This window comes from Fukomys damarensis, unplaced genomic scaffold (genome assembly GCF_012274545.1).
Source record: "Fukomys damarensis isolate Sample0158 unplaced genomic scaffold, DMR_v1.0_HiC HiC_scaffold_37, whole genome shotgun sequence".
Lineage (NCBI taxonomy): Eukaryota > Metazoa > Chordata > Mammalia > Rodentia > Bathyergidae > Fukomys > Fukomys damarensis.
The window spans coordinates 18,039,731-18,050,315 of record NW_022900949.1 but is presented as its reverse complement, the minus strand read 5'-3'; the positions used below and the strand labels follow the sequence as shown (position 1 = coordinate 18,050,315).

The 10,585-nt window shown below is 37.3% G+C and overlaps 1 protein-coding gene across 1 annotated transcript in view; it reads right to left on the bottom strand.

Annotated features, from left to right (window-relative positions):
• Positions 1-10,585, bottom strand: part of Abi1 (abl interactor 1) — a 91,502-nt gene that overhangs the window by 18,180 nt on the left and 62,737 nt on the right. Inside the window, exons 3-5 of the mRNA XM_033759659.1 lie at positions 6,375-6,551; positions 1,202-1,216; positions 402-502 (exon numbers count right to left, since the gene is read on the bottom strand). Coding sequence (XP_033615550.1) covers positions 402-502; positions 1,202-1,216; positions 6,375-6,551 — 293 coding nt within the window. The remainder of the gene's footprint in view (positions 1-401; positions 503-1,201; positions 1,217-6,374; positions 6,552-10,585) is intronic.

The window sequence follows — 10,585 nt, the reverse complement described above, 5'->3', positions numbered from 1 at the left end:
GGAGATGAGGGGGAGCAGAGGGGGGAGAGCGAGCGCCCTTTGATCCCTAGTACAAAAAAAGAGAGAGACAAATATGGTGGCGTACTCCTGTCATCCCAGCACTCAGAAGGCTGAAGCAGGTGAGTTCAAGGCCAGAATGAACTGCATAGTGAGACCCTGTCCCAAATAAAAAGAGGACAAAGAAATAAATGATGCTCATTTACAAGGATAAGAAACTTTTCTAACACACATGTCTATAGGGACTCATAAAGCAAGTAGATTCATCTTGGATTCTGCTCAGAAAAATAAAAGCCAAAATGTCACACAGCAGGGGTCTCAGGACAGGATCCATACATTTACTTAAATCACAGAGATTTCTTTTAGCATAGCAATTCTTTTGTAAAATGCAGTTGAATTCTTACCCCAGTGTTCCCCGGCCTGACATGGGAGGGCTCGGTGGTTTCTGAGTAGGAGGATTTGTTCTTGACAGTGTGCCAGTTCTTGCAGGCTGGTTATTTCCATGCTAAAATGTGGAAAGGAAAGCTTGTATTTTTATATCAAATTGTTCTCTTGGTGTTTTAACACCATGTATTATTTTTTTAATATCAGAATGTGAAGTAAGGATTCCCAGACAGTTTTAATAAGACTTTGATACATTTTAAAAAGCGAAGGAACCACCTGCCTTCTGTTTTTCCTGCTATATTGCACCATTCTTTTCAATTTATGACAAAAATACAAGTCAGAGTATTGGATTTTACACATTATTTTATTGTAAATAAGTTCACTGAGATAAAACATTTTTACACTCAAATATTAGGTTTCTTAAATTTTTGAGATGTGTACATAAACTACAGATCTCACTGTTAATTTGGTAAAATGTCCATTTGAAAAAAAATCTTTATCTTGACAATTCAGTAACAAAGTGATATGTGAAGTCTGGGAAGCCTCCTAATTGTAAGTCAAAGAAAGCAAGGCAACTGTCAACAAATGAGCAAAGCAATGTTAGCAAAATTAATGTTCCTATATAAATGCAAATGTCAATATATCTTTGATATATTAACACAGCCAAGCTAAATGTTGCTGATTTGAACTGAGTATACTTAATCTATATAAATCCTACAGGGAAAAGCAGACAGACATAAGAGTTTTCACATTTTAGTGGCTCTGCAGCCTCTATCAATGTAGAGGAAATACTGTGGATCAAATAAGTAATGTCTCTTACCTTGGCTTTTAGCCACTTTATGTTGGCAAAAAAAAAAAAGGAGGGAAAGTAAAAATTAATTCTAGGTAAGTTGTATCTGGTAGGACAGGTTTATATTCACAGTTACTCATTTTGTGTTAATAAGCTTTTATCCAGCCACATTTCAAATATTTTTAAAAGAAAAATTTACCCCTAAGTATTGGGAAATATTCATGTGTCTCATAGTTTTAAAAGAAAGAAGCATAAAAAAACCACCCCCTAATTATGTCAATCTCATGCAGGTACTATAATTTCTTAAGCCAGTATTTTATTCTATGAATCTAATCCAACTGAGTCACAGATGATTCACGCTGTACACACACCTTGATTTAAGCACAGTAACATATCAGATGCAAAATTATTTAATATATCAGTGTACAAAACCTAAGATTTTACTGGGTAATTCCCAGCTGTGACTATTCACTACTTGAATGGTAGCATAGTAATATAAAAAGTGATAACCTTCAAATGTCAAAATTCAAAATGATAGGATGCTTTCAAATTCAAAAGAGTATTTTAAAATGAAAATATTAACCACAGTAATAGCACAGCCAGATTCTAACCGTGGATCAGGAAGACACTCTCATTTCTAATTTATGAACCCAAATCCCGAGTAGGCCAACACTAACAGAAGTTCTGAGTTGCCTAAATTCCACATTACCTTGTGAATCAGTTTAGCCAAAATGCAAAATTAAAGAAAAACTCTTTGAACATAAGTGAGGCAGTACATGCCTGTAATCTTTGCAGTGAGACATTATGCATCTTATTATATGTATCATAGTGAATATGTATATCTTGTATTGCTTATGAATTACAAAACATTAAATATTTCCTAAAATAACCCAAAAAATCCTAAACATGCTCATATACCTTCCCTCATTTGTTTCAAAAAATTAGTATTTGTGTATAACTGGCCTCAAATGAAGGAATTTATAAGAATTAGGCTGGGAGTGAAATCTAAAGAACTCTGCCACTATGAAATTACGTAACCTTTAGACTTCTGTGGAGCTCAGCTCCTACATCGAGTGCGTGCAGATGTGTCGTGGTGGGGAGTGCTGTAGGAAATACTGTCTGTACCTAACAGCTCAAACTACTGTGACAGTGAGCAACTCACAACAGTGTGAGTTAAATGTTCACTGAAACTGGGTGTGGTGTTGCAGGCCTATAGCACTCCAGAGGCTGAGGCAGGAGGACTGCTGCAAGTTCAAGGCCAGCATGGGCTACATAGTGTGAGTTCAGCCAGTGTGAACTATATAAGCAAGAAAAACAAAAATAAATAAAAAACATATGGAAAATAAGATTATTTTCCATTTCCTTAGACCTTATTTCATTTTCTTAACATTTGCATTTATGGATGAGTAATTTTACCATTGGTTTGGAATCGTAGATTAAAAACTAATTCTCTTCGATTCTTCTCTACTTTCGATCCCTAAGTACAAAAGAGCTTTACATACCATAGATGTGAAATGTATGTAAGGCCCATTCTTTGTTTAAAATGACTGACTGGCACACTCATCAGCTTAATAAAATTTAAACATTTTAAATAAATAACATCTTTATGTAAATATCATATAACTTTAGTGTCTGCACTGCTACAAAAAATTGGAAGACAATTACGCTGAGATAGGTATGTTCCTCTAAGCCTGCTAAAGCCCAACTCAGGGTGAGTAAACCAGAAACTACCAAGCAACCTCCAGAGGCTGCCAATCACAAAGAGCCAGCTCCTGACCAAACACTTCTTTTGCTTCCTTGCACTGTCTCCCGCCCACTGTGATAAGGAGCTACCTAACTCATGAATCATTGTCTGCTCAAATAAACTCTAAAATAGTGATTCACCCAAGTTTATATTTTAATGCCACTAAGAAAACTGTATGTAATAGGTACTCCACACATCCTTTGTGGAACTTAAAAATAAGCATACAACAAAAACTAATATATATGGAAAGTTCAGGACTCGTCTTTATGAACCAGGTAATGAATCTGTTAATTATTGTGTCTATCAAAAATAAATTTAAACACCCATTAAGCACTCAAACTTTCACTACTCCAACTTACTCTGAAATTTTGTGCTCACTTAGAAAGCTCATCTTCCTTTCATTCTCCTCACGCAGGCACACGTTCCAGTGACCTCTCTGTACAGTGCCTCCCTCATCCATATCTTACATGGTTCCTAAAATTGAAGCCAAATTTATCCCAGGTCTTGCATTCTTATGTTTTGTGCTATGTGAGTTACTAAACAAATCTGGTGCTTTCCCATTGATCTACACAGCCCTTTTAAGTTTCTAAAATTTTGAAACAGTCCTGAGTTTTGCTGAATCCCTAAATTTTCTAGACTGGTCTCTAACTTGCAATTTTCCTGCTTCAGCCTCCAGAGTATCTGGGGTTACACGTATAGGCCACGTGCTTGGCAGGATACTTTCATTTTAAATTTCCAGTAAATTTATGTGTATCATTTATTTCAGGGCATAAAATGTATTAACAAAGCTAATACTGTTACAAAAGCCCAAGTATATAAAGTATAAATACCAAAATACTATCAAAAAATGAAATGAAAGAATATTAATCTTGGAAGTATAGAAACTTTAAGTATATACCCGGGAGCTGTTTAAAATATCATTTAGATATAGTATTTAAAATTCAGTATATAATCTCAAAAAATGCCGAAACACCAAAGTTAAAATTCAAACAGTAATATGAGGAAATAATATTTGTCAATATGAGGGGCACATTTCCCTAACAAATCAAGTGAGAAAGCAGGTTTCTAAATAGCAAAGTAGCAATGGATAAGAAATAATTCTAGAATGAAAAGTTCATTCCTAAACTTAAAATACTAATTTAAAAATAAATCTAAACTTCTCCTCATAATTTGGGTCCTGGAATTTGTTTACTACCTGAATTTCTTAATTTCATACACCTCAACAATCCTGTAGAAAAATTTAAGACAATTATACAAAAGTCGTAAAACTAGGAAAATGAAATAGCAGAACAATTATTGCAGGGAGTAACTATCTGTTTGTGTGTGTGCATTTCTGCATATAACAGAAACAAAATATGGACAAATATGCCACATTTCAGGACATAAGGTACACTGTTCTCACAGACCACCTACTCTCCCCTACCATTACCCAAAACATATTTAAAAATGGCACAACAATGTGAATGTACTTAATGTCACAGAATGGTATACTTAAAATAGTTAATGATAAGTTTTCTTTTCTTTCTTTTAGTTTTGGTACCAAGGATTGAACTCAGGTCGTTGCGTTTGCAAGGCAGGCACCAGAACAGAACCACTGAGCTAAATCCCTGGCCCAATGGTAAATTTTCTGTTATGTACATCTTACTATAAAAACCATTTAAAAACAAAATTTAAAAGTTCATGTCTTATATGTGTATATTATGATATCAAAACAAATGACCAAGATTCATATCTATATGTTGACAAATACTATGCTGTTTAGACTTCCTACCTATACATATATGATGACAGCTAGATTTTCTCACCCAAAACTTCCTTTTAAAATTTGTAATCAGGTCCGGGGATTTAGCTCAGTGGTTCCTCTGCCTGCTTCGCAAGAACAAGGTCCCAAGTTAGATCCCCAGTACCAAATAAAATAAAATTTGTCATCATGTAATAGCCTGTTAAGTACTCTATTTAAACCTCTTAATCACAATTATTAGTGGAGGAATGAGATAATGCAGAATATTCATTTCTAAGATAACGGCAGACGTTAAATACGTTTTTGTTTTTGTTTTTGTTTTTGCTTTTGGTATTGGGGATCACACCCAGGTCCCTGAGCTTGCAAGGCAGATGGTGGCAACACTGAGCTAAATCCCCAGTCCAATGAAAGTTTAAGTTTCCTTATTGTAACATTTAAATAAGTTTTTTTGTTTGTTTGGTACCAGGGATAGAACTTGGGACCTTGTGCTTGTGAGGCAGGCGGCAGCATTGCTGAGCTACATCTTGGATGTACTGTTTCAAAAAGAAGATAAATTGAGACAGTAAAAATGAATGTATGTATTTTAATCCCAAAGTAGTTAATAATGCAAAAGAAGTTTTCTTCTCAAAATGCAAACCTTATAGATCTAGTCTAAAATAAATTAAAATTGAATTTAAGCTTTTATACAGTCCTAGTCACACCCTGGATAAAAATACAAGAAACAAGTAGCAGCCTCTCCACTCACTTTACATCTGTAAACTGTTCCAATTTCACATATAACTCCCGAGCATGAAAGTGAAGGGGAGATTTTAAAAGTACAGGGAAGAGTAGAAAAAAAGGTCAGTGTTGTTGGCTACCCTCCTCTCCAACCAGAAACCCCAGAAAATTTAGAAACAGCACTCATGCAATAACCAGCTAGGAAAGCTTCAAACTTCTAGCTGGCTCTTTAATTATCTAGGAAAGAAACCACATTTCAAAGAAATGGTTTACTTTGAGCAAAGATGGCTTAAGAACTTAGGCTGTTCTGGATGCTTGCAAAAGGACACGCAAATATCAAAGAACTGACAGACTACAGGTACCCTTCCAGATCAGCTATTCTTCCACGCTTAGACACAACCAACAAATACTCTGTCTCCTAATGCCTGGGGTAGCTTTCCTTTTGTTACAGTAGGAGAGTACACAAAAAAATTCATTTCAGTTTTGTATTTTATAAGTTGTTGGAATTATATCCACATACACAGAGATACCTAGTATGCATACTAGGGACAAAAAGAAAAGAGCATAATTTATTTTCTATACTAACTTTAGAAAGCATGTAATTTTAAAAAATATTTATTCAGTAGTAAAAGCAAATAAAAAGGCATTCACAACACAAATTTATAATAACAGTCTAGAATCCTGGTGACACATCTGAGCAGTTTTTAAAAATTTAATATCTTTTTTAATATAACTGACTCCAAAAGAAAAATTCCACTCCATGCTTAGTAAAATACGTATTTATTAAATATTGTATTAAAAATATTATGCTAGTTACTAAGTGAACAGTGTACCAGGTGAGCACATTATCTGTATCATCCTATTTCCTATCCAAAATATTTCCTGAGTACGCAAGAAAAGTAACTACTATGAGGGGAGAAAGCTTTCATGTTATTTATGAAACAAATCTACCAAGGCTCTACCTGGGCAAGGGAATAGCTCAGGGGTGCACAAATCCTCACCTTGACACCATGGCCCACGTCATCCAGAACTGTGTAGTCAATAGGTTTCCGAATATACCTTACAGGGCGCTCCATATTTGCAGGTGCTATTATTTTGTGAGTTCTTGATGTATTCTTATTTGTTGTCAAAATACCAATTTCTCTTCGAGCCACTTTCTCTTTATGAATATCCACAGTCTGTATTTTAAATACAAGGAAAGCAAGAAAAGATTATTTGGCATAGTAAATAATATAGGCACTGGCCATATATACTGAACCGTATCTATTATGGTCGGACCAGTAGTGGTGAGCCTATGGCATGCATGCTGCTGTGGGCTGTTACATCACTCAAAGGCTCGCCGTCACTGAAGGAGGCAACGGAACTGTACCACCTTCCGAGAATATGTATCTTTCCCTTCAAAATGAAGCAAATTAATTTCCTCAAAGCAGCAAAAATTTAAGGGTTATTAAAAACACCAGTTAATAGATTTGATTCTAAAGCAACAGTTGGGTAAGGAATATGCGTCTTAAAAACTCTTGAGTATGTGGAAAGAAAGAAGAGTCCCACTCTGAGTAGAGTGCATTTTATGTGTTTGTTTGTTTTTTGGTACCAGGGATTGAACTTGGGACCTTGTGCTTGCAAGGCAGGCGGCAGAACCACTGAGCTAAATCCCCGGCCCAGTGTGCATTTTATTTAGAGGGGCGTAGACCTGAAATCAGTAAGAACACAATGAAGAAAATGTAATAATGACACATGCACAGATATTTGAAATTATTCCGAAGGTGTCCAGAGCAGGTTCCTCAAAGGCTTTCAGAGGACAGAGATTTAAAAGATACACATATAACAGACAAATGTACAAATTGTTCAAGACAGAAGAGAACTACATGCTGCAGACAAAGACGTACAAGGGGAAAAAGAGCAAAGGTTGTAACTGTCAGCACGAAGCCTACACATCTGTGTGATAAAGCTTAGCTAGTAATGGAATCCAGAGTTTGTTTTTTTTTTAATAGTATTTTTGAGGGGCTAGGGATGCAGCTTAGTGGTAGAGCACTCGCTTAGCATGTGTGAGGACCTGAGTTCTAACCCCAGGACTGCAAGATAATAATAAAGATGATGATCTTGACATATTTTAAAATACTTTATTCAACATTTAAATCTAGGTAGCAGCCATCATATGAGAATCTGGGAAGGGCACTGTGAAAAGGAGGAAAAACAGAAAAAAAAAAATGTGTACGCACGCCTGTAATCCCAGCCCTCGGGAAGCTGAGGCAGGAGGATCGCTGTGAGTTCGAGACCAGCCTGGGCTACATAGCGAGTTCCAGGTCAGTCTCAACTCCATAGTGAGACCCTATCTCAAAAAACAAACAAACAAAACAAAACAAAACAAAAAACAAAAACAATTTTTTTTGTAAATAAGGAGGGGGAAAGGGGCTGAAGGGAAGAGTGGGAAATGAAAAAGAACAAGAATCAAGATATATCATGTACAAGTACAAATTCCTTATGATGAATGTGATCATTACTTATATCTAAAATGTATCAATTAACTCAATTAAAACAAAAAATAAACAGGAAAAAAATAGAGGATATAGCAGATTAAAATAAGACAATCACACCACTGCTCAAAAACTGACACTGTCCCAATAATAATGGGGAACCCATGACATATGAGGGGCATGGTCATAGCTGCATGTTTAAAAGATCCCTCCGACAGAGTGTTGAGGAGTGAAAGAACAAGACTACAAAAAATGAAACCAGTCAGCAGACAATTATGGAAAATAGGTGAGAAAAGGCCAGAATTCTGAACTGAACTGAAGCAGGAAAAAGAAAAGTTAAGTACTGTGAAGGGAGAACAGCTTTAATGGCATATATGAAACAAATCTACCGAGGTTCTATTCGGGCAAGGGGAACAGCTCAGGGGTGCAGCACACATTTAGCATGCAACAAGGCCCTAGTTCAATGCCTAGAATCAGTTCCCTGCCCCTGAAAAGAAAAACGCTCTTACATCAACTGAATTTTTTAATGAGGAAAAAAAGTTGTAATCAAAAATACTATCCAAATGCCAAAAGAAGACGAAAGGAAGCACCTCTCCATGGATATCTAGCACTTCCGTACATCTTTTCTTTTAATTTAGTAGTGCGTGTGTGTAGTAAATGATATTTACATTCCTTGTGGGAAGTGGGTACACGTTCATAATACATCTTGATTTCTCTTTTCATCTCTTTTCCTTCCTCCCTGTCTCCCTTTCCACCCATCTCTTGATCCCCCTTTGGAGGAGGAGTATGTCCGCAGCACATCATGTTTACATGCCTTGTATGGAGTCACTACATGTATGTAACACATCCCAAATCCTTCCCACTCCCCATCGCCCATCCCTGATCCCCTTTCCCTCTGAAAATGATCTATCTCCCTACTTCCTATTGTTTAGCTTTTATCTTTATTCCGCGTTTCTTATATAAGGGAATGTGATATTTAAGCCTGCGTGTCTGGTTTACTTCATTATGGTCTCAAGGTGCAGCCACTTTCCTACAGTGACTCAAGTCTATCCTAACGTCTTGTAGGCAGACACAAGAACTTCTGTTCTAGAAGTTTACACAATGAACAACTTTAGAAAACAGTGTCTCCTTGGAAATCAAAAGGTGTATTTACTGTCAAGTATAATAAAGATAATGTAAGCCTCTGGAACAAAGGTCAGGAAGATTTACTGCCCATTATAGAAGACCTCGGCTTCCCCTAAACTGGGAGTCCAACTCTGTGTGCAGCCGTCTCCTGGCGCTCTTTGTAATATCCTATGGAAACAGCACTCGTTTACCTGGCACAAATGCTGGCACTCAGGCTACTGCAATTGCCATAAATATGATATTCTTTGTCTCTGACTCTCACATCTTCCTGCAGAATCCATGAAATTATAGAAAATTAGCCTTTTAGCTAATTTGGGTAAACTCTCAGCCCCTTTACAATTTTTGACAGTTTTGGCAACGAAGATGGAATGCTGACAAAGCTTTCCAGCAATGGAAGAAAAACATCAGCTAACAGAAATAGAGAAAAGTCCATGGGAAGTGTTACTGAATGGTCCTCCACTTTTACTGCCTATTAATGAGGCTGAATGAAAGAAATAATTTCAGGCTAGGTAACAGGAAGTAGGCAGATTCAAAGACAACGGCCTAAAGGATGCCCTGGTTACTGCCAACTCTTCCCCCATCAATGAACTTCCTCACCAAACTGAAGCCTCAGCCACTCTGCTCATGAACAACTGGAATGGATTCATCTGGCGGAGGGAAGTAAGCGCATACGGTTCTGTCCCTTTTCAGACAACAGTTACAGAGATGTACATCTACACTGAGTATGAATAGGAGGAAAGCTGCAGCTAAAGTGGGCAAATCTGGGCAAGTCTTCAGCTAGTCTGCTTGAAGATGAGGGGGTAAGGCACATGGAGCTTGTTTCTTAGTGCTCGGCACCTTCTAGTCCATCTTGTCAGTATTTAATCCTCTGGGCAAGACAGTAAAGGAACTCAGCATGTTTGGTAGAGCTCTGCCCGATATGAGAAAGCACTGGACCTCTTCGAGAAATTTTCCTAACACAAAATCCCTTGTGCATGGATTAACTTATGGATTCTTTTTTCTTCTCTTTTCTTTTTTGGTACTGGGAATTGAACGCAGGACCTTGTGCTTGCAAGGCAGGCCAGGCAGCGGAACCACTGAGCTAAATCCCAGGCCCATAACTTATGGATTCATACAGGTATGGATTTAGATTAAAATGCTGATGAAAGTGAGCTACTTAATAATGAAAAACTAGCTCCAAGAACAGAGAAAATTCTTGTGGTCAGCTCTAACTCCCAGGGCTCTAAGGTTGAAATGTTAAGGGATATAAACCAGGTATGGTGGCACACACTCAGCATTTGGGAGGGCAAGGCAAGAAAATGTTAAGTTCAAGACTGGGGAACCTAGAGAGGCCCAGTCTCAAAATAAAAAGTAAAAAGTTGCTAAGTGAGGTGGTGCAGACCTGTAACTTTGGGAGGCCAAGACTTGAAAGCAAGCTCAAGCCAAGCCTGACAATTAAAGGATTTAGCAAAACTGTCTCAAAATTTAAAAAATAAGAAAGGGCTGGGTATATAGATCAGTGCAGAGGCTCTAGGTTCATTCACTCCTCCCCCTGCCAATCCTCCACACACTGAGGGTTAAACCCAGGGATTTGTGTGTGCTCTCTCTCCAACACTATGGGGTTTGTGGGGAGC